This window comes from Panthera onca, chromosome C2, assembly GCF_046562875.1.
Source record: "Panthera onca isolate mPanOnc1 chromosome C2, mPanOnc1 haplotype 2, whole genome shotgun sequence".
Classification (NCBI taxonomy): domain Eukaryota; kingdom Metazoa; phylum Chordata; class Mammalia; order Carnivora; family Felidae; genus Panthera; species Panthera onca.
The window spans coordinates 55047157-55072074 of record NC_138347.1 but is presented as its reverse complement, the minus strand read 5'-3'; the positions used below and the strand labels follow the sequence as shown (position 1 = coordinate 55072074).

At 36.5% G+C, this 24918-nt stretch overlaps 1 protein-coding gene across 1 annotated transcript in view; it reads left to right on the top strand.

Annotated features, from left to right (window-relative positions):
• Positions 1-22262, top strand: part of IFT57 (intraflagellar transport 57) — a 52093-nt gene extending 29831 nt beyond the window's left edge. The window contains exons 7-11 of the mRNA XM_060640107.2: positions 16764-16835; positions 17777-17908; positions 19269-19331; positions 21005-21071; positions 22062-22262. Coding sequence (XP_060496090.1) covers positions 16764-16835; positions 17777-17908; positions 19269-19331; positions 21005-21071; positions 22062-22240 — 513 coding nt within the window. The 3' untranslated portion in view covers positions 22241-22262. The remainder of the gene's footprint in view (positions 1-16763; positions 16836-17776; positions 17909-19268; positions 19332-21004; positions 21072-22061) is intronic.
• Positions 22263-24918: the final 2656 nt, after the last annotated feature.

Sequence of the window (24918 nt, the reverse complement as noted above, 5' to 3'; positions counted from 1 at the left end):
CTCACAAGTTCAGTGCTTGTGTGCTTCTTGGCAGGTAACTAACAAAAAAAATTAATAAATAAAAAGTAAATCTCCTTTTCTTTTTGTTGTTTTGATGAGATGCTCTCGTATACTGATATTTTATTTTATATTCTCTGTAATGTTGTAATTAGGTTTTATTGCAAGATGAGGTTATTCTTTTTTCTGGCAGCACTCGTTACTGTTGCCAGTTTTCGAAGAATGCAAACGAATTTTAATATTGGCTTAAATTACAATTGGGGAAATTAAAATGTTGCCAAAAATGCAAATGATCTGTTCCACAACTGAAGGTGAAGGACTTTTGTCATATGTTAGCTTCAATGGACTATATTAGTAGTTCCCTTTTTAGAGTTGGTTTAGAGAATGCTCCTGGTGATTCCTTCTAGAGTGTTATATACCCAGAGACCAACTCATATTGCCCCAGCTTGGAATAATGTGTCTAAAGACACAGAAGTTCTGCCAAGAAAGTCAATAAAGCCAGCCAAGTCCTGGGTCATTCCATTCTAGTTAATGCCTCAGTTATGACCAAGTGAGTAAGGCTCTGGAGTCCATTCCTTAGAAGGGCAGTCTGAGGACAGCTAAACTAGAGTAGACATGAGTGCCACCTAATCAAATTGTCTACGAGTATTATTAGTGTACTAAGACTGTATATCTTGTACTTTTTGTTCCTTCCCTCCTTAGTTCATTTTTCTCTTTATATCTCTTTCCCTTTCTTCTTCTGTGTTTTTATCTCTTTTTTATTATTTTATTTTTATTATTTTTTTATTAGACCCAGGAGTGGTGACAAGTGTTACGTAAGGACTCTGGTGGAATTTAAAACTAAGAGCAAACATCTGTGACTATAATCAGACTAAATTTAAATCTGTAACTGGTCAAGAATTATCTTAAACTCTGAGTCTTTTTCAAATACACTCTTGTTTTTAATTATAAAAATAATATGGAAACAATTCAAGGGGAAAGGGGCTAGGCAGTGTGCTATGAAATAGAAGCTGTCAATTCCATGTTTAGTTTCACTATCAATTCCTGATTTACTGAGCCAAAGCTTCAGAAGCTTAGTGGAACTGTGGCAGCCACAAAGACCAGGAGAAGATGGAGCCTATCTCACACATCTTCCCTTGGCACCTTCAATTCATATTTCTACCACTTATTACATGTTCAATCCAGGGCAAGCTACTCAACCTTTCTGTCCCTCCTTTTCCTAACCTGTAAAATGGGACTAATTATATTAGTTACCTCACAAAGCTGTTGTAAAGCACCAAGAACAGTGTCTGTGACATAATTAATGCCTAATAATAAATGTTAATTATTGTTAAATTATAGTATTGTTACTATAATATTGTGTTCTGTCACGGAGGTCTTGTATTCAGTTCCTGTATCAGTATTCAGGAAGAATTTAACAAAATTTCTGCACTAATGCTTCCATCATTTAAGGGAATATTTTAAAACATAAGCCTTATATCCTTACATGGGGATGTAATCAGTTTCATGTAAGTATCACTTTGGTAAATCTTTCCAGTTTTTTTCCCTAGTAAAGTTATATATAAAATGATAATAATAACTGACATTTACTAAGTGTTTACCATGTGCCAAGTGTAGTTCTTAACATTTCACATATATTAGCTCACTTAATCCTTTCCACTGCCTTATTAGATGCAGGTACCTTTTACCACAGGGGAGGAACCTGAAATACAGTGAAGTGAGGTTAACTTGCCTTTGCCTAGTAAGTCACAGATGTGATATTTGAACCTACCACCCAGGCTCTTACCTATTCACTTAGTGATAGTACAGCATACTGGTTAAAAGCACAAATTCTGAATCCAGGTTGCTTGAGTACGAATCCTGGCTCTAACACTTACAAGCCATTGGACCCCATGGGCAAGTTTCAACCACTCTGTGCCTCAGTTTCCTCATCTGTAAAATGGAGTTCATTATAAAACATACCTCAAAGACTTATTGAAACGATTAAATGAATTAACCTATCTTAAGCACTTAGAATGTTGCCAGAAGACTCACTTAATATATATTGACCACTATTTCCATGTGCTCTTATGTATATAGTTGAGATTATACCTTTTATAAAACATAATAGTATATCATGGACATAACTTTAGCTGAGTGGCATGTAGCAGAGATGGGTTGGCCAAGCCCAGCAGGTTGGGGTCAGACCAGGTCTAAGATCTGGGAGGAGGAATGGCCAGATAGAGTCATGCAAGAGCTAGTTACAATATGGGCAAGCATAAGTAAGGACTGTGAGATCTGAGAATACAGACCAATAGCAAGAAATGGAATCTGCCAGTTAGCCATTTTAAAGAAACAAGTGGTTACTGCAGGTAGAAGCACTTTGTCACATTTATTGAAGGATAACATTTTCCTTCATGACTGAAATATCTTTAAATCCATAATAGTAATTTTTAAAAAAAACTTTTAAGTGAGGGCGCCCGGGTGGCTTAGTCAGTTAAATGTCCAACTTCGACTCAGGTCATGATCTCACAGTTCGTGAGTTTGAGCCCCACATCGGGCTCTGTGTTGACAGCTCAGAGCCTGGAGCCAGCTTCAGATTCTGTCTCCCTCTCTCTCTCTCTCCGCCCCTCCCCCGCTCATGCTCTGTCTCTCTTGCTCTCAAAAATAAATTAAACATTAAAAAAAAAATTAAAAACCTTTTAAGTGAGTCAGTTGACAGTTGCCGAGTGGAGTAATAACAGTAGTTGAAGATGAGAATTCTTCATGTCCCATAATTTCTGGGGATTTAGAAGATGTGGTTGCAGATTCATATAAATTTCACTTTCTGTATTTTTTTATTAATTTTGAATCATTCAGTATTTAATGCTGTTCCTTGAAGACAATCCACCTATCATTTTTAGTTTTCTTGTTACTATGGAAAAACAAGCCCATGTTTGCGTGGAAATAAACAGAGACCACGTAAATTAGGACAAAGACTGTTTATGCAGAGCTTGCTATGGCCGGGGAGTTAGCCACCATTGCCTGCATTTGGCAGAGACTTAAAGGCGGGCAGAAGAAGGTAAAAGATACATAGTGGGAGAAAGCAAAGGCTTCAGAAATGTTCAGATATGACTGGAGATTTGGAGGCAGAACTAACTAGAAGCAGAGCCTCCTGGGTGACCGGGTGGGGTAAGATATGTGATTTTGTCTGGTTGGTCCTGCATTGGAAGCCAGGGGCTTGGGGAGAAACATTCAGGAAGCTGGCAGCTGCTAAGTCTGCCATGGGCTTACTTCACAAGGAGGTTATGGTTTGACTTCCTGGACTAGTTGCTGCAGATTGTGGGTCAGAATTCTCTTTTGTGTGATGATCTGGCCTTTGTCTGTTGTTTATTTGTACTTTCAGTCTCTCAGTGTCATCCATTGAACTGAGGGAAAGTGGCTTCTTTAATGATCAGTCTTATCAGTCTTTATCTGAAGGACTTTTTTCAAGGATTTTTACCATAATAGAAACAAAGTAAACATTAATAATATTTATTCCTGTTCCCCAGAAATCAGGAAGAGCAGAAAGTGTGAAATCAGTTTTCAACTAAACCTTACATAGGCCCTTTTCTTCAATTATACAGTATTTATTCCTAAACAATTATGTATTATAATGATTTAATATGAGGTATTTAATGCAATGAACAAATGTTCTATCATGCTTTAATGCCCTGTGGATATTGTAATTAAAATTTTGATTAATGACTTAAATTGATTTTTTTCCAAATTATAATTAAATGTTTCCTGTTTTGTTGTTTTAAAAGATAGTTGGCTAAGTACCTCCTTCATTCCTCCAAAATGTCTCCTACTCATTATGTAAATCTTCAGGTTCATTACAAGAATTTAGATAAAGAGATTATATATTTTTTGAAAGGCTTTGGAAGTACTACAGCATGTGTTTCTAATTATTTCAAGCGTTTGATTCATTCACTGAACTGCTTTTTTACATCCTTACCTGCTTTTCAGTGTCTGACTTTCTCAGGGTACAGTTGTAAAAAACAAAACAAAACAAAACCTTAAACTTTAAATTTCAGCTCCAAACAATTGGATTTTCTTTTAACGTAAATAAACCATAAGGTGTTGCCTTGGGTAATTCACAGCAAGAAACCTTTCGGGAAGAGTCATTGTGCTAAGGTTGGAATGGTTGCAATAGTCTTGAGCCCTTGGGCTGTCCAGTCACTGTGAGAGCTAAAACCTAAGAGGGAGGAGAGAGGCCTTTATTAATCAGCGGCTGGAATTCCATTTAAATGAACCTGGAGGGACTACGGAATTACTGTATTAGATCCGAGTCTCTTCAAATTGGGAGCCAAGTCCTGCAGAAAATGTACAATAGTAGGCTTTCTCTTTTTTTACTGTTATAGAGGAATCTGTGTCTGGAAGCAAGAGAAGAGGGGTATTTTTCTCATTCCAGAGTAGTGGAGAAGAGTAACTTGCTTTGACCTTCTGCCATTGCTGTGTTTGGATAGAGTATAAGAAGAATGTTAATAAAATTGAGCTTTCTAATATTTCTGACCTGCAGGGATTTATGAATTGTAATAGTTTGGAAATAAAGAGCATTTCTTAAGACTTGTACTCTAGTTGCTGGATAAGGCTATGTTATATTGATAGGGTTCTTGGATCCATGAGCAAACAGGTAGAATATATTCTGTGGGCTGGGATACAAGAATACATTTATGTATATATTAGTCATTAAAATGAGATTCTGCCTGTTATTTGAATAATAGAGAAATTTACAATATTTAAAGATTTTCTGGTAGACAGACCTTTTGTTGAAAAATATTCACATAATTTAAAAAAAATAAGGCACCAAATAAAAAAAAAATCAGCTCTTACATTTACCAGTAACAAATGTAAATACAGGTGGCAATAAGTTGGTCTCCATGAGGCTCCATGCAGGAGTAATAGCTCCAATTACTGTCACAAATGTTTGTAATTGTATCTATTGCTGCCAGACAATAAATGCTTTTTAATATAGTAAGGCCATAAATGTACATGCTGCTGTTGTTTAAACAAAATACAATTTTCAGCAAATTTATCCTTGAAACACCTGCTATAATCAAAAAGAGGTGAATGCTATCAAAATAAACTGCCTAAATTAACTAGACACATACATTTTTAGAGCAGCCTGCATGATTACTCAACTGCCACGTTTGTCTGAGAGAATGAGGGGAAATATTCACTGATGGACTTTTACAGGCAAGCTTTCTTTAAAGGAGACTACAAAAAAAACCAGAATATTGCTTTGGATTTTTGTGTTATTTTTAAAATATGGTGTTATTTTGTTATAGTTGTTTTCTCCATTTCTTTTTTTTTTTCTTTTTCTTAAGCTGATAAAACTGGGTTTTTGTTTTTTGTTTTTTGTTTTTTTCCTTTTTAGCATATGGGTCACAGACAGATATCAGGGTTGTGGAAAAGAATACTGTGCTTAAAATTATATATGTAAAACTGCTGCAAAGGGGTGGAGAAAAACCCACCCATCCTCAAGCAACTGGAAAAGATTTTTAGCTGCTTCTGTCATGGTCTTGTTGAACATTCAGGATACTCTGTTTAAAGATAGTTGATGATGCTTTCCTTCCTATTTATCCTGAGTGTGATAAATGCTTCAACTGGATCGGGGGAAAGGCTTCATTTATCACAAGTTGAAATAGGAGAACAAGTGTTTTTGCTTTAGAGATTACCATCAGCTCTAACTAAGGAGCATCGACAGTGGTAGCAGATTTTAAGGAAATAAGCAATAAAGACTGCATGTTATGTAAACACTGCAGAGGAAAGTTACTAATGCCTCACAGCAGATATACCTCAAATAGACATTTGTGATTGAGAGCAGTGAATTAATACATATTGATTATAATTAAAATTTCTAGACTGCCTAAATATTTCATTATTGCAAAGTATGATTTAATGTTTCCTTTAAATTACTTAACATAGAATATAAATTGAAACAGAAACCATTTGTCAAATGGACCTCCCTATGAAATGCAATTTTTAATTGGTTTGATTCATTTTTCCAATCAATGATATTGGAGGAGTTCTCACTATCACTGTTTTATTATTAAATTTCTTAATATTTGGACACATTTTGCTCCCATAGTCTTTATCCCATTACATTTGATTCTGTTTTCCTTATGCCAAGGCAATCTTTTATGTTTCTTGGTTCTTCAGATATGCAGATGGCTCTATTTATTTTTCAGGTTTTTTGTTTTGTTTTTTGAGTATAATAAGGGATCAAAGTTTTGATTAGTAGATTCCTGAAGTTGAGAGCAACTGTCAAGGTTATCTCTTCTGCCTATCCATTGTGGTTACTCGCAATGAAATAATTACATTCTGATTTGGCCTAAGAGTGTTCCTGTATTGTCAGAAGGGCCCCATTCACTCCCACTCTGCCTTGCCAGATCTCTTCTCTGGCTTCTAACTCCTTCTAACGTCTGGAAACCCTCACTGAGGAGATTTTTATGGCCATATAAAAGGGATGCGGATGGAATAAGCATGAAAAGTAAGTCAGAGTCAACATATGAAAACACTTTAGTAACAGATGGTAGTCAGTAAAGATAATGATCTCTGAGCACACATTAGAAAGGCAGTTATTTAACTAACAAGGTATTTTATTTAGAGATTATAGATCTCCAGTTTCAGTTCAATTACAGGCAGGTGTGAGAATACTAGTGACTGTTATGATAGCCTTTACTTACCCTCTATTTTTCTCTACAACAGGAGGAATATCTGGAAAGCAGGAACTTTCCTGAGGAAACATGTATTTCCAGCAATAGTGGAAAAATAGTCTACTCCCTGCAACAAATATACACATACGACATACCATACATACATACTCCCCTCCTCTTAAGTCGTATGTTTAGTTCTTTGAACACTTATAAAGAAAATTCATGTTTTCATATTACAAGGGTATACCACAGAAAACTAAGCTGCTGGCAATTAAAAAAACATGTCACGTTTAAAAATTCAGGAAAGCTACATTTTGTAATTATCTCACAACTTGATGGGCATTTTTCATTAAGAGAGTAATTCAATCTCAGGACACCTGGGTGGCTCAGGCGGTTAAGCATCCAGCGTTGGCTCAGGTCATGATCTCACAGTTGGAGAGTTCAAGCCCTGCATCGGGCTGTCAGCACAGAGCCTGCTTTGGATCCTCTGTCCCCTTCGCTCTCTGCCCCTCCCCAGCTCGTGTTCGCTTGCTCTCTGTCTCTCTCAAAAATAAACATTTTTTAAAAATTTAAACAGAAGGTAATTCAATCTCATGAAAAAAATATTTAATGGACAATCTCACACTTTCCCTCTCTCTCACACACACACAAATATGTGCACAAATGTGAGCTGTGGTGAAGCTGAAAAATTAATAATTAGAACAAGAAATAGAGACTGCAAACTTGCTTGTGCAAAGTGACAAAAAAGAATTTAGTTAATGCTCTGTTGTTAGGGAAGGGAGTGTTCTGGGTGGAGGATGGAGATCCACTGGTCACATTCCTGCTTTGAAAGCATGATGAGTTACCAGCCCACCCCAGCAACATTTACTACAGTGAACTTAGGCATATGCAGCCACCACTGTCAAGCCTTTTTCACATCACGTGACTTCCTGCCATCACATTCTCAAAGAATTTGGTCATTGGCCATGGATGGGGTATTAAACATGCCACAGGAACATTATCACTCCGCATTGAAATCTTGAGACCAATCACTTTTGGACTGCCACTCAGACTTGGCCCTACCTCTCTCTACCTCTGCAGCTACAGTTATAACATCAGTAACCGAGTCTCTCCCTGTGGTGGAGACAGAGGTAAAATGTCCAGATCCCCTTATAAGCAGGGACTTGCTGCCCAACCACAGAGAGTGTGGTCAGCAGTCAGCCTCTAGCTGTCCACTCCTTTGATGGCAGCTGCCTAGCCCAGGTCACGCCTTTCCAGAGTATCCCACACCTGGGCTTCTGTGAATTGTTTATAATATTACACATAATACTGCTTTGAAAATTCTTGTACAATGTCATTTGGTAAACATATGTACACATTTCCAGTAGAAATTTCACTACGAGTGGAATTGCTAGGTCACAGTGTATATACATGCCAAATAGGGTTTGAAAGTGGTTATTACAAATTTGTATTCCTCCCAGCAGTGTGTGAGAGTTCCAGTTGCTCCACATCTTTATCAGAATTCACTACAGAGTTTATTTTGTTTTATTTTTGTCATAGTAGATATGTTGTGGGCTTGTTGTCATTTTAATTTGCATTTCCCTGATGACTACCAAAGTTGAGCCCTTTCCATATGTTTTTTTGGCATTTGGATATCCTCTTTTGTCTTTTGCTATTGGGTTATCTGCTTTTTGATTTATAGAAATTATTTTTATACTCTGGATATGAATCCTTTGTCAGACATAATGTATTGCAAATATGTGCTCTTTAGCTTTCCTTTTCACTCTTATTGGTGTATGATGATAAACAGTGGCCTAATTTGAATATACTCAAAATGATCTTTTTTTGGAAGAAGGGAGTGTGGCTAATACTTATGTTCTATTTAAGAATCTTTGCTTACCCCAGTGCTATGAAGGTATTCTGTGTTTTCTTTTTGAAGCTTTATTGTCTTAATTTTGCATTGAGATCTGCAATTCACCTAGCATTGATTCTTATGTATGGTGTGAGGCAGAACTCAAGATGTATTTGTTTTTCATATATGTACATATATACGTATATATGTACATATATACGTATATGTACATATATACGTATATATGTACATATATACGTATATGTACATATACGTATATATGTGTATGTGTGTATATATATATATATATATATATATATATTCAGCTGACCCAGTTTACTGAAAAGGTTATCTTTTCCCCAGTGCACTGCTTTGTCATAAAAAGTGAGCATGTATGTGTAGGTCTGTATTTGGACACTTTTATGTGTTGTTCTTTCATACTACTGAAAATAGTGGCTTTTAGATTTTATTTTCTGTCTGTTGCTGGTATATAAACATAGAATTCTGTGTGTGTGTGTGTGTGTGTGTGTACATCTCCAGCAAACATGCTAAAATCACTTATTCATTCTAACAATAGTCCTATAGGCTGTTTTGCATTTTCAGTGTATATAATTATATCATCTACAATTAACATCAATCTTATTTCTTTTTTTTTTTTAACGTTTATTTTTGAGACATAGAGAGACAGAGCATGAACGGGGAAGGGTCAGAGAGAGAGAGGGAGCCACAGAATCTGAAACAGGCTCCAGGTTCTGAGCTGTCAGCACAGAGCCCGACGCGGGGCTTGAACTCACAAACCGCAAGTTCATGACCTGAGCCTAAGTTGGACGCTTAACCGACTGAGCCACCCAGGCACCCCTCTTATTTCTTTCTTTATAGGCCTTATCCCTTTTATTTCTTTTATCTTGTCTGATATAATATTAGATATAAGTGCTATTAGCAGAGAGAGAGCTTTCAAAATTTACATTTGACCATTAAGTATGATGTTAACTTTGACTTTTATAACTATCCTTTACTGGGTTGGGGAGCTTCCCTTTTGTTCCTAGTTTGCTGAGAGTTATTATTATGCATGGATGGTCAATTTTTTCAAATGATTTTTTTCAAATGATTTTTTTCTTCATTTATGAAGATGATCATAGGATTTATTTCTTTTTTTCCTCTTTTGTTATGGTGGATTATACTGATTGAGTTTTGAGTATTAAACTAACCTTGCATTTTGGATTAAATGCAAATTAATCATGATGTATTATCCTTTTTATATATTACTGGATTTGATTTGCTGGCATTTTGTTGAGAATTTTTATATCTATGTTTACAAAAAATACTGATCTGTAATTTTTCGTCTCTTTTAGGTGTCTTTGTCAGGTTTTAGTGTCATGCTATGCAGGCCTCATAAAACAAGTTGGCAGTTGCTTTCCTTTTTTTTTTCCTGTTCTCTGGTATTTGTATAAAGTTGTTGCTATTCCTTAAATGTCTGAGAAAAGTCACTGATGAAGCTGTCTGGGTCTGGGTATTTCTTTGTGAGAAAGTTTTCAGTTGCATATGTTTACCCTAAAACCATTTTAAACTCATTTTTTCATTATACAGTTGATATATAAATACATTCTTGGGAATATTCAAATATTACAGATAAAACTAAAGTCTCCTTTAACCATTACCCCCTTATAATTTTTAGTTCTACTTTACTGCATTTCCTCAGGGAAATGATAAGGACTGATATAGTGTCTTTGCAAGATTTGCCTGTGAGCTACTTTAAAGTAGCTCCATCTCAATTTCCTCATCTTACTAGAGTTTTTAAGAGAGTTACATGTGATGATGTAGTGCCTGACACATACTAGACATTATTTGAATGTTAACCTTGAGGCTATTATTAGACGTAAAAAGACCTCAGACTGGATATGACTATTGGGGAACTACTACTCTATCCCCAAGGAAGGAAATAGAAAAAGGTTTCTAAGCAGCCAAAATAGAAATCACATAAAACTATGTATTTTATTTATAGGAGAGTCTGATAAATCTTTCTTTGGAACTTACATATAGTTTGTTTCAGAGATTATTCTAACAAGGTTGGTTAAACAGATTGTTCATCCACAGCAGATTAGAAGCAGGAAATCTCCTGTAGCATCCATGCTGTAGCAAAACAACCAAGCTAAGAAACATTAATTTTTATGTGCAGACTTGAATTGAAAGTTGTCAGTTGCTTGTGCTCCTTATTGAAATTGGGTGACAAAGCAAGGAAATGAAAGAAGTAGCTCAGTGTAATGGAAAATCTGTAAGTGAGAGAAAGGACATTTGGTTTCCTATTCATTTTGTAATTGACATGGTAAAAATCATACAACATCAATTTGTTACCCAATGTGTGAAATGGAGGTACAGGATTTCTTCCCCAGAGTGATCTCGAAAATCCACAGAGAAAATGAATTCAGAGTTGAAACAGAGGCCTAATGAGAAAAATGCGGTGAGGCATCTTAAATGGAGGGAGCCCAAAGTGTCTGTGCGTATATGCAAAAGCCCATAGAAACCCTCGTAACTATCTTTATATTTACTAGAACAAAAGTGAAAAACAGAACATTCCATTAGTAATTATTCATAACAGAATTGGGGAAGAACCAGTGAGAATAGAAGGAAAAGGTAGGGTAGATTGCAGAAGTAACGTTTTTGTGATGGAGAGTGATTCAGAATACATGAGAATCCTGACACACCGCTCCTGCTCTCCGGGGCCGCAGCCATGGTGCCACTAGAGCCGGGACCTTGAGCCTCAGCTGTGCTGGAGCACAGACTTCTGAGCCCAGGAAAAGACATCAAAGGTGCCTTCCTCAGCTTTTTTGTGTCAAGAGTCCTTTGGCACTCTGCCTCTCCACACATAAAGAAGTTCAAACTTGGGGAGGAAACTTTGACATTTCACAAGTTGTAAATTAGTGAAATGTACACACAGATAAAAGTTGCATTTGCCATCCCTAGCTGGTGGTTCAGTCTCTATCTCAGCAGCCATTTCAGAGAAGAGCTTTACGTTGGAGACCCAGACAAAGAAACAAAGAGTCTGGGAATATGCAAAGGAAATCATTCAGGTGCTGTTGAAGTAAAACCCAGAGATCTATATAGTCTTGCCAGTCACCTTCATGGCTGCAACCAAATCTCCTACATTTTGATTTTATGGTATCCTGTGACTCGCCATCTGCAAGGATGTCATCGTAATTCTCCAGGCTTTGAAAAAGGGAGATGCATAATTTGGCAGTAAAGAATTTGTAGTGGGGAGGAGGTTATGGTTACCACAGTACCTTTGTGTCTGCCTCACAAGTGACAGAAGTATACGAGATTTTATGTGAAGGGATTTTAAAAAATAGAAAGCCTAAAGAAATTATATGTTGCAGCATTATTAGTTTTCTCATTTCCTCAGAGAGGGTAAATGTGCTGGATTAGTGAAAAGCTCAACTTCAATAGAAAGGAGAAACGAGCTTAATAACACACTTAGAGCGCTTCGGAACAGGTGACCAGTAAACTCCAGCAGCCCAGGTGGTCCCACTTGATATATAACAAAAAGAACTACTGGTTTGCCTTAGGTACTCTTCTGTAGTTCATTTTATCACAAAGAAAAGCAGTATATAGTGATGAAATTTGAAGTGGGGTTCATGAGCACATGGCTAAGAATTCTTGAGACGTTTTTGTTGCAAAAAGGTGATTTTATAGCACGGGAACTGGACCCATCGGCAGAAAACTGCACCGGGATTGTGAGGAGTGACTGAATACATACTTTTAATTTTGTGGAGGGAGGGGGATAGAGATAACAACATGGTTTTCTAAGGAATCTCTATATGCTGAAAGCAGGGCTTTACAGGACCCTGGAGATGCAGCTATGGTAAGATAAGGTTGCTTTTAGTTTTTAATGAAATGTAAACACTAAGGCATTAAGGCAGCCATAAACTCCTTGAGGAATGTTACACGCCGCATGTCTCTGGTATCTGTCTGGGATGCAAGCTGTAGGAGATTTAATTTAAACTACATTTTTCTTGCCTTTGTTTCCCTCATCACATGGTATGTGGAAATTCACTGGTTTGGGAGTGCTTTCCATTTTCCAGACATGAAACTTTGGAAAGGTTATTTAACTTACCTGATTCTTGGTTTTCCTCCTATACAAATGTATATATAGTCAGTTTTTCTGTATCGGAAATACGCCCAAATGACAGTGGTTTACGGTAATAATAATACGTTTACGCTCACTCAAGATGCACGTCTGCTCACGTGTGGCTCAGCTGTGGGTCTACTCCTGCTGTGTGCCGTGTTTCTTATTCCCAGACCCAGGCTGGAAAGCATAACCCCTCTGTGGGGTATGTCTATTATCATGGCTGAAATAAAGGGTAAGAGAGCTGATGGATGCCTCTTACAGCATCTGCACAGTCCTGGCATAGGCCATGTCCACCACTGTCGCATTGGCCAATGAGAATCACACGGCTAAGGTCAGCATCAGTGGAGCAGGGTGGTATACAACCAGCCAGCAAATCACAGAACGCTCTTACAGGGAAGCAGAGAAGTGAAAAAGAAGGGATGAGAAATCTACTCAGCACTCCAAACCTGTGTGAGTCTCAAATAAGGAAAGGCATACACCAGTGCACTGTGACCTAATGGATGCACTACCAGTGTAAGAATTGCTATCATTTTGAACGGTTTCTTTTACTGTTTTATTTTGAGGATCAAGTCCTTACATACCATTTAAAACCCATCAGGTCTTCATTCTTACCACAAGCCTTTGTAAACTTTCTAACCATCACAGTTGTAGTTTTTTTAAAGCTACATATTTGTCTTTTTATATTTGTGATTTTAAAATGTTACACTTATATTTTCTGCTATCTTAAACCCCTTTCAAGACCTTCTTGGATATCCAGGAGGTTTTTGACTTTATTTTTCCCTGATGATTAAAAATTGTCTTGTAGGAAATTTGGAAAACTTTGGAAGGATAAAGAAAAAATCATAAACATCAATATTCATATTCCTGGCCTAACACACACACATACAAATATACACAAATATTAATTTTTACTAAATTGGACACCTAACAGTGTATTCTGTGGCGAATGTTTTTCCACTTTACTATATGTAGCTAGCATGCATTTTTGCTGAGTAAATTTTTTTGAAAACATGAACTTAACATTTCAGTATACAATACATATATAATTACGAAGCCCAATAATATATCAAACACTCATGAACCCACTACTCAGTTTGAGCACTAGACCGTTACAACGCCCTTGAAGCACCTGTGTTCCTCTGCTGCTGCCCTTTCCCTCCCATGGGTAACCACTGTCCTCAAGCTTGTGTCTTGTGTATTGTCATTAGCTGCTGCTTCCTCTTCCTCTTCTTCTTCCTCTTCCTTTTTTAAGTGTTTTCACGTAAGTGTACATCTGCACACAGTGTATCACTGAACTTTGCTGCATGTTGAGCTTTATAAAAATGATATCATATGGCATGATTTTTCCTTTACAAAAATTACAAAATTAGTTTAAATTGTCTTCTGCTGGCAAATATGTAGAAAGTTAAATATTTTAGGGAGCTGTTTTACAAAGAACTTACATATCCATCTTTGTGTGCATCCCCAGTTATTTCTTTGAGAATAATTTCTAGAGGTGAAGTTGCCGGGTTAAAAGGTTAGAACATTTGTAAGGCTTTTTTTATGACTGAACATCAGGAAATGTGTCCATCTAGATTTTAATAAAACGAACATTCACATTTGTGTGGCAGATAATGATAAATCATTACTAGCTTCCCACTTTAAAAGGCAGTAAGAATACACAAATGCCCCAGTGACTTACCATATTAAAAAGTCCATTTTGACTCCCCGAAATCTACTCTGTTCTTATCACACTGTATTATTACCATTCTCTTAGTTCCTAAGGCTGGAAACCTTAAAGACACCTTCTGGCTACTACCCCACCCCCACTTTAGCCACCACACACTTGCCCTGAGTCCTCAATTCCTGCTAGTTCTGTCTCTACCACGTCCCTTGAATTCATCCCTCCCCTTTCATTCTTACAGGCACTGCTTTACCGCAAACCTTGCTAACCTGTCACGTGGACCATTACATGGCCTCTTAACTGGTTGCCTTCTTGCCTTCAGTCTCTTGCCTGTCTAACCAGTCCTTCCCTCTGTTATTTTTTTTCTCAAAACACAAACCTGTCTTTAAAACTGAGACCAAAAATCTTTAATAACTCTTCATTGTCCACATGATAAAATCCACACTCCTCAGTTAAAGCCCTCGATCTAACTTAACCTACTCTCCAGCTTTGCTTCCTCATGATTCATCCTCCCCACCCCACACCACCCCACCCCACCCCACCCCAAGAACTTTGTGTTTTATACTCTAGCCAGTCTGGGCTACTTATTCCCTATTTATTTTCCTGTTTTTTCTTGTTACTCCCTCAACTTAAAATACCCTTTCTCTCCCACCCCTTTCCAGCCTTTTGAAATGCTACCCATGCTTCAAGGTTCCACTGAAATGCCAGCTCCTCCATGGAGTTAACATCAGTGTAAATCATCGTAGTTCTCCATACATGACCAGGCATGTTTGTTTCTCTCGAAATACTTTGTCAGAACAGGACATTTGCTGGGTAAAAAAAGAATGCTGAGTAGAAAAGGCAGAACACAAACTATATGAAACACATCAATTACTATAAATAATATTATATATGTAAGTATATGTAGGTAGATATGTGTTTATACATATGCATACGTGTCTACCAGGACTGTAGGAATACTTAAGCTTGGCGTTTATTAAGCTTACGAATTTTTTTTTGGAATCAGGCAGGATGAGTACTTTTTAAGAAAAATTACTAATACAATTTTAACTTCTTAGGTTCATTTTCTTTCATAAGGATGCTTGCTTGGGCTTAAACAGGTTTCCATTTTGAGGCTGAAGCATCTTTGGTCCAGTGCAGCAGGCCAGGCAGTGTCGTCTCCTCCCTGTTCCACTGTTGACTGGCTGAGTTGGAGAGGCCTGTTTCCTTGCCAAATCTGTCTAGTCATAGTCACGGGTGATGAACAGTCCCCTCAACTGTAAAATGAAAACGTTGCACCAGATGACTGTTAAATGGATGAGTAGATGATCTTTAAGGTCCTTTCCGGCTCTCATAGTCTGAGATATTTTTTGCTCATGAGATAGAAAAATGCTTAAGGACAAAAGAAAGTGCTGATTTGTTCTCCACTGTAGCACCCTTACTGGTGTCAAGTAGCCAGTTGCTCCTTTGATTAACTCTGAGCTGCCAAAATGTGTTGTGTGGGAATTAATGCATTTGGCTTCTGATCCAGGTGCACCACTACCTGTGGGGCCTTGGGTGTGCCCCCTTCTGTCACTGGGCCTGTTAGTGCTTATCTGTGAAATGATGAAGGTGACACGAGATGCTCTTTGAGGTTTTCTAATATTTTGTAATTTTATACTAGGTATGTGTGAAGTATCCAAAGGTTGTTTTACCCTATAGTCACTAGCCCATGTTTCAAAGTTAAGGAATCAGTAGAACAGGACAATTCACAATATAATTTTCTCTTCACAAAATAGTGTAGATAGCAAAGTGGAGTATCAGGGTATGCAAAAAGATATGTGTAATTGAGGAATCTCCTGGTTCCATCACTTCAGCTTATACCATAGTATTTTTTCTCATCATGGGTGTTTCTCCAGTCTTAAAATTATTACCTTTAGTAATGTAAACAAAAAAATTTTGAAGATATCTTGTAATTGAAATACTGGCATAGATTTCAACACACTAATTTGGGTCAGCCTAGTAGTACTCCGATCTATCTCAAAATACATGAATTCTAATAATCATTATAGATTTCCTTTTTTAAGAAAGAAAAGTCTTCCTGAAGAGGGCCCCCGCTTAATTTTCAGGGGATAAACTAATCCTTGATATATGATACTTGATTCCAGAGTTGCCTCTGGCAGTTGTTACTATTTAAACAAGTATTTCTTTTCTAGTAATTAGATTTTTTTTTTTCATTTTGATGGGTAGTCATAAATATTAACCACCAGCAGTGCAGGAATAATTTATATTCAAATTGTCAGACATCACTCTGTGAACACACAAAATAATTTACATTTATTTAGAGCCTTTTATCCTAAAGTGCTCTACACATATTCCTTTATAATCAGATTGCAAGCTATATATAGGACACTGTTACCTGAAATAGGGCAACAACCAAAGTAATTAAAATAAAGGATATGACGACAAAAAAAGTAGAGGAAAGAAGGAAATATATATTTTACTTGTTTTTATATGCTTTTGTGCCCATAGGATTGGAGAATTCATGTTGACCAAATGCACCAACATAAAAGTGGAATTGAATCTGCTCTAAAGGAGACCAAGGTATGTGAATTACTTCAGGTGAATCAATCAATGTACTTTACTCATCTGTTGAACATTTACTAAAGGAAAACGTGAAAGGAAAAAAAGACAATCCTTGCCTTAGAGGATCTTACATATTGTACCATATTACATTTCAACAGCCCTAACACTTAAACTAAAGAAAGGTAACTTTATTCAAAAGAAATATAACATATACTATATTACACATTGGAGATATATCTACTATATATATACACACTATATATATATATATATATATATATATATATATATATATATATACACACACACACACACACATATATATATACACACTATATGTATATACACATACACACACACACACACACACACACACACACACACATATATATATATTTCATCATTTCAACATTTCATCATTCTTTCCTCTCTGAATCCCAAAGGATAACAGAATGCCAGCCCAGCAATGCTTAGAACCTCCAACTTCCATAGGCTTGCGGCTGCTCTGGCCAGAAATAAGGACTTTTTGGAGGATGTCACAAAGAAGCAAAGTTGGAATGAGAAGTTATGGGTCCCAGGCTAGAACTATAAATTTAAAGACCTTCCTCCAACTGGAACATTCTAGTCATCTTTGAACTGTGCTACAAGAAAGTCATGCTATTCCATTACCTACTTGTGAACTATAAAGCAGATTCCACTCACGTACAATATAGATATGCATAAGGACTAATGAATTGACTAACACTACCAGGTGCCTTTTTATTTTAACATTCTGCCATGTGTGACTAAAATATTTCTCATTACAGACTTATTTTGCTATTGAAAATTATAAGCTATCTTTTTCACAAGTGGTTGAGAATTTGTGGGATGGATTGAAGGAGATTTAGCCCGTCTCATACTGTTTTTGAAAAATATATTTGTGAATTTTTTTATCTACTAAAATCCTATGGAATTTCTAGGGATTTTTGGATAAACTTCATAATGAAATTAGCAGGACTCTGGAAAAGATCGGCAGCCGAGAAAAGTACATCAACAATCAGCTTGAGCACTTGGTTCAAGAATATCGTGCAGCTCAAGCCCAACTGAGTGAGGTAACTTAGGAATGATAGATCCCCAGGGATTTATTTCAGTTGGTGACCCCAATTCCCAAACTTGATACGGCACTTTTCATTTGAGAATCGTGAAATGCTTTTCACAAATAGCAACACATGGATTCTCTGCCTACTTTAGGAAGCCACGTGAGGCAATAGAACTTGTCATCTTCATGTTACATGAAATAGAAATTATCTCCTAGAAGTCTTTAAATGTGTTTCTTCATTTGATTTAAATAAATGAAGGCATGTATTGTTGGGGAACATTACTTAGAACAGGAACAGAGTGTCAGGACACCTGGTTTTGTTTCTAAGTCTGCCGTTAATTTACCGTATGAGTAGGAGGAAAAAGAATAGTATGCATTTACATGTGTCAGAGGGAAAAGACATCCTTGCCTTAATGGCTTACAGCCACATAATAAGGAATATGAAAGCAAGACACGTTCAAAGACAAGCAGTTTAATTAATTTAATGAGCAAATTTTTTAATCCTTTCAAGGTTTTAGAATTTCCACCAAAAAAATAAAATAAAACCTTCAGCCTTTGAAAGCAGCAGTCCTTTGTACCCCAGTTGGGATCTCAAGGCTTTCCTTGGGAGTGATGCCCCTCTTTTCTGTTGTTGAAGGGAGACTAGTAAGAACACCTGCAAATGTCAGTTGAAGACATTTTTTTTTCTTTCAGCAAAAAGGGGTAGAAGAAGGAAAAAAATGGAAATAAACTTGAGATAACTTCTGTACTTTGAGAAGTTCTCAAAGACCAAACAGAAAATAATCTTCACTTTTTTATTACGTTATTTATTTAACAAATGATTCCCTGATATACACAACTACCCATGGATGTTTTTACTTCCAAAATGCTGTAAAAGTCTCTGATTAAAACCACTGTGTATCTGTCAAGCATTGATATTAAATAATTGTTAGATTAGTTCCCAAGAACATATTCCATACTGTCATACCATTTGTTAATCCTTATTAATAGCTCATCCTGATGCTCTATTATGATTGATTTTTTAGAACTGGTTTTCTCTGCATAGCATGCAAATTAGATCGACCAAGAGCTACTCTCCTAAACTGTTTGGGAATAGCCGAGGACAGTTTTTATTGTGCACCATACCCATGTGAGTTACACCATCAGTATGTGAAGGTTAAGGTCATTCATCATTTTATAGTACTTTAGTTTAAGTACATGGTGCCTATTAGGGCTATAAAATAGCTACAGTTAAATGTCACTTTCACAAATGTATTCACAAATGGGGGGGTGTCATAAAATGATACGCAGAAATTGCAAACACAAAGAGGTCATATTTAAGTAATCTGCTTCTGTCTTGAATTTGTCATTAAACAAAATGTTTTCTCCCTTAGGCAAGGGAGCGATACCAGCAGGGTAATGGCGGAGTAACGGAGAGGACCAGGCTCCTGTCTGAGGTACACACTGTGCCCTTGCCCTTTTCCCACCGTCAGCCAAGCCCTGGCTGTTCAGAGCCATTGGTAGTTTAATACTGCTACAACCGTGCGTTATTTCAGTAACTGCTTCCTGTGGCTTTAAGTCCTTTCCTTTAGGAGAAAATCCCTAGTTTTCTTATCAGTGAATCCAGTGATGTATTTATGTACTACTTATTTCCATAAAATGCCTGAAGTTGTTTTATTCACTTTAACATAGAACGTGCTGATAATATTAGCACATTTATAACCCTCCTTAATCTTTTTAAAAACGTAACATTTATAATTAATATATAGAAGCATAGGTAAAGCACTGGCTTAAATGGCTTATAACAAGTTTTAATGTTAGTCTGTAAGATATAAGATTTGTTTTTAGTGATTGCTCCTGATGTGTGTGACCCTGAATATTTCTCTGCCCACAAACTGGAAGTGGCTTGTAACCTTTTCCTTCTGGGAACTTCTGAAACATTTGCATATATTATTGTATTTATTTTCACTATCTTGCAAGAGAGTAAGATCTAATATATATTCCAATTTTTTTAATGAAGAGCTGAGAGGAAAAAAAATCTTACAAGATCAGTAACCAGTGTACAAGATTATCTTTGGTTGCAGTTCAGTGTAATTGTCATGGGCTTTTTCTATATAATAGAATTAAGCTCCTTTTATAGGGATTATTTGAGGCATAAATAGTTATTTTAAAATACTAAAAATATAACTTTAGAAATATTTAGACTCTAATCCTGTGGTGCCTCTAGGCAAATAAAACGTTATGTAGAAGTAAAGTGCTCACTTAATGTTAGGTAAATTAACACTTGAAGGGAGTCCAGGGAACCATTTAGTTCTTTTGCAGGAGGTAGTTATCCCCAGTTGTAACATTGCAGGTGCCTAAAAAAATTAATTTGCTTTACTTGAATGAGCACTTGATTCCCAAGGAAGTTTTTACTCACCAGTATGATAAAAATAAAGCCTACTAAGTTACAATAAGTATGGGTTAGTTCTAGTCATTTAAAAATTTTTTGATTTTTTAAAGACAACGTACTAGATTAGAATTTTGCTAATAGAAGTTATAGTAGTATAATTTTGAGTATGACGTAGAGTACAGATAAGAGCCAATATGACAGCACGATGTGCCTCTTGGAGTTCTTGGTTTGGATAGAGCAGTTAGAATATTTTTATATGCAGCCATATGTTATAAACATTATTTTTAGTGTCCTGTACAGGAAAAAGTGGCATCTTTTCTTATAAGACTATAATATTAAGATACCTAGTAAACCTCGGAAATCCAAAATCTTCTCTGGATGTGTATACTATTTTAATTAGTAACTGATTATTAAAGACTGGCATGGTAGATGCAAGGGGATAACGGCAAACTTTACATGCCATTAATGACAACCGAACCATTTGCATTGTCACATGACAATCTGAGACAGTCATTTGGTGAAGTTAATGTTAGGAGCACTCTCAGAAGATAAAAAGCCTAGTGTGTCTGCATACTTTATCTTATTATTCTAACTATGTCCAGAAGAGTCCTAAGATCTTTATATCCCTTTACAGATGTATTATATCCAAATGTTCTTAATACATCATTCAGTAATTTTGGAGATTTTATTAAAATTCAGAGCTCATGAAGACTTTTTTTTTTTTTTTTTCAATTAAAGGTTACAGAAGAACTAGAAAAGGTAAAGCAGGAAATGGAAGAAAAAGGCAGCAGCATGACTGACGGCGGTGAGTGCACACTCATCCTAAGGGGAAAATGAGCAAGACGAGAATATGTCTTCAAGAAATCTGTTTAACAAAATGGTATTAGAAAATAGGGAATCTGCTTTTTAAAGTGAATTTGAGGAGAGGTAAGTACATGGTACAGAGATGGCATCTGATAATCAGTTTTTCCTTATAAATCAGCTGAAAAGAGTCATTTTTTTTCTCTCATTTAAGATTTTTTGATTCAAACTGCACTGATTCAGAGATAGAGTGGGAAATATTTAGTAATACTTTGTTATTCCAGTTTTTAGAAAATAATATTTTCTGTTTTCATCAAATGAGCTTCATTATTCCATTTTATGTACAAAAGAGCACTAAGTGCGTGCCCACACGGCATGGAGGCAGGGATGGGACGACCTTTGTTTTTCTTCCTCTCCCCCTAGTAGACCTGACTGGGCAGGGGTCAAATAGAGAAGAATTAATAATCCTCTACTAATCATGCTCCATCATGAGCTAGTGACTTTGACATGGCCCTGGGTGATTGCCTAAGGCCCTTCTGTGCTCTAGAAAGATTTTCTAGAGCTCTAATTGTATATACTGAGGGATCCTTTAAAAGGGGATGTATGAAGATTTTGCTATGTTTGAATGAGCCCATTATCTGTGTCTCACAGGTAATTCTTTCTTTTTTCTCCAGTTGTATCTGTTTTCCTTCAGACAAATATTCTAGCCCATAAAAAATATTAAAAGACATCCTCAAATACCCTTTTAACAACTCTTCCCCTAGAAAAGAAAGGAAATTCAGCCGTAGCACATCAAATGCTGCATCATTTCCCATCCTAAAAATCTCAGGTGTTTAAAATACCACCGCAAAACTGTGTGAATGCCAGTACGTTGTTGGCTGTGTTTTTAACCCCATTTTTGTCTTCAGACAAAGTGAGGAAAATGTCATACAATTCTGTAATACACTGATACTCCAGATATACATTTTTATTGCATGTTATTTTCATTCTGCAGCTCCCTTGGTGAAGATTAAACAGAGTTTAACAAAGCTGAAGCAAGAAACTGTTCAGATGGACATCAGAATTGGTGTTGTAGAACACACATTACTCCAATCAAAACTGAAAGAGAAATCTAACATGACTAGGGACATGCATGCGACAGTCATTCCAGAATCTGCAGTAGGCTCTTATTAAAATACACTGTTTTTCATGCTTCTGATTAGTTGTTTTTTTATATCAAAGTATATTTCACTTTGCATAGATTTTCAAAACACAATTAAAGCACGTTCAGTGGGTGTTTTTTTACATATATACACATACCTATTGTATCGTGATAATGGATGGTTAAAGCCTTTAAATTGAATATAATAAGGTGATTAAAAATTCTCACTTTGAAAGAAACTTTCACTAATCACTACATATGTTAAAGCCCCCACCTGGTGGCATGTTTTTCTTACTGTTCCTTATGTAAGCCAATGTCCATGACCCATGCCTTCTGTAGTGCAGCTGCTGCTGACACCACATGGACCTTTGACACGAGCCTGGCACCTTCAGTTTGGTCCACCTCTGCAGTGACCACAGTTGCCTCTGTGCCCAGTGGCAGCTAATGATGGCTGGGGATTCTTTTTTAAGAACCCAGACTACCCTTGCCTCAGCTTTATGGTTACCTAAAATCACATTTCTTTTAAAAAGCATATGAAAAACCTTCAGTGTACTTATTAACATTTGAAGCTTATTATCTATCATGAGTATGTCATGACTAAAATGATTTTGTATCTTCTCTGATCTAAGGTCACCTAATAAACATTTCAGGCATGTTTGACTCTGTAGTGACAAAAAAAGTATATACGTGTCTCAGTTTCAGTTTTTTCTGTGGTATCGGCTATACTAAAGAATCATTTATAGCAGAATGGGAGACAGCAAGACACGTGAAGATCAGCCTCCCAGTGTCAGTGATTTTTCCTTCCACATCTTACTGAGCAAAATTCTACTCTGGGACTGCTAAATTGCTAAAATAAGCAATACTAGCATGACCAGACTTAACATCTGGGGGAAACTGGTGAGGAGAGCACAAACCAGAAGATAGCCTGCATTTATGTTTTAAAAAGAAGAAAAGAAAATCTGGTGAATTTTGATAAGAGTACTATATTTGTATAGGACAACAAAAATAATAAAATCCCCTTTTCGATTTTTATCGTAATATTTTGTCTCCCCAATTTTTTGTCTTAGTCTTTACTTTATTAGGTAACACACACACACACACACGCAAATATTTTTCTTCATACTCTTCTTGAGTTTAAGTTTAGTTAAAAGAAAAGGAGTATGTATAAACTTTTCTATGACCCAAGAGGGTGATAATCAATACAATGACAAAGAAGTCAGTTCATTTAGTTTGGGATAATAGGCAGTTTGAAAAACTCCAAAATTTTCCTTCCCTTATTTTATGGTTATTGAGTGGGGCCTAGAAGAAAGAGGGAAACCCAAACTTTGGTCCCACAAGCTAACACTGAGTCCCTTGGAACTTACTCGCATAGATACTGTCATGGCTGCACAGTTTTTTGATGAATTCAATCAATGCAGAGAATCCTTCTGAATAAATCAGAGCTCTCCATAAAATATACTTTTGCTCAGAAGCAAAGTACACTCTTCACTTTGTGTAAACATGCAGTAATCTAAGAACTCTTCCAATAAGTAGTGTGAGCAACCTATTTTTATTTCTTCTCTGAAATAATCCAGTTTACTCCATTTGAGCTGGTTACTCCTCCTCTGTGTTCTCATAGAACACTGAATACCTCTGATACAGAATTGATTGTATTGCATTGGGATTATCTATTGTCTTCTACCCTAATAGTCCGAGCTGCTTGAGGAGAGGGAGAATGTCTTTTTCATTTCCATAATTCTACTCAAGTACCTAGCACACAGAGCACAGGTTAGTAAAGGAATGGGTGGATGACAGGCATTACCCAGTGCCAGAATGTCTTATAGTTCCTATTCCACAACATGGCAAATTTAATGACTTTAAGCCTATGAGTTTTGACACAGTTTTGAGATAGTAACTGTAAATGATGGGTTTTTTTTACCCTGTGGTATTGGAGTGGAGTTGGAAGCATCAGTATGGACTCATGGTTTTTTAATACATACAGATTAACAAATATATAAATATATAGAAACACATGTGTACATATATGCATGCATTTACAATTTCTGTGTCTAAGAGGGCCTAGAATCAGTGACAGCTCAGTAACAGAATGTTTCACTCAGATCTTGGTTTTTAATTTTTCTACTGAAAAAAAACCCAAAAACAGCCTTCTTAGAAAAACTAAGACTTCTGGGCTGGGGCAGGGAAAGCACAATATGAATCGGGAATGTTTCGTTCTGCCAGAAAGTAAAGAAGGGCTCAAAGAATGATGGGAAAATGGCTAAAGGACACAGATTGAGGGGTGTCCTACCAGCCAATCTGGGACAACTGGACATTAAATAATGATAGTAATGAACTCTAGCCCACAGAATAAAACAAGAAATCGTGAGTCCATTCAGATAGGAATTATGAAAATTAAGGAAACCTCACTTAAAATGGAATCAGAAAGCCCTGAAGGGGGGAGCTCTCATGCACATCCCACTTGTTGCGCCTGCATGACCAGCAGAGAGAAGGAAGATAAGAATTATCTTGACAAGGAAAGACATTTTTTTTCACACAGGAATTTCATTTTCTGCTCTTAAGAAAAAAAAAAAGGAAAATCTCTCCCGGCCCAGCAACAAAGCACTAACCATTGCTTGCAGCCAGTGAGAAACTGCCACAACCTTAAACTGTTGCTCTTTGCAATTAACTTTTGTTCAAAACAACCCTCCCCAATTTCCTCCTAACCTAGTAA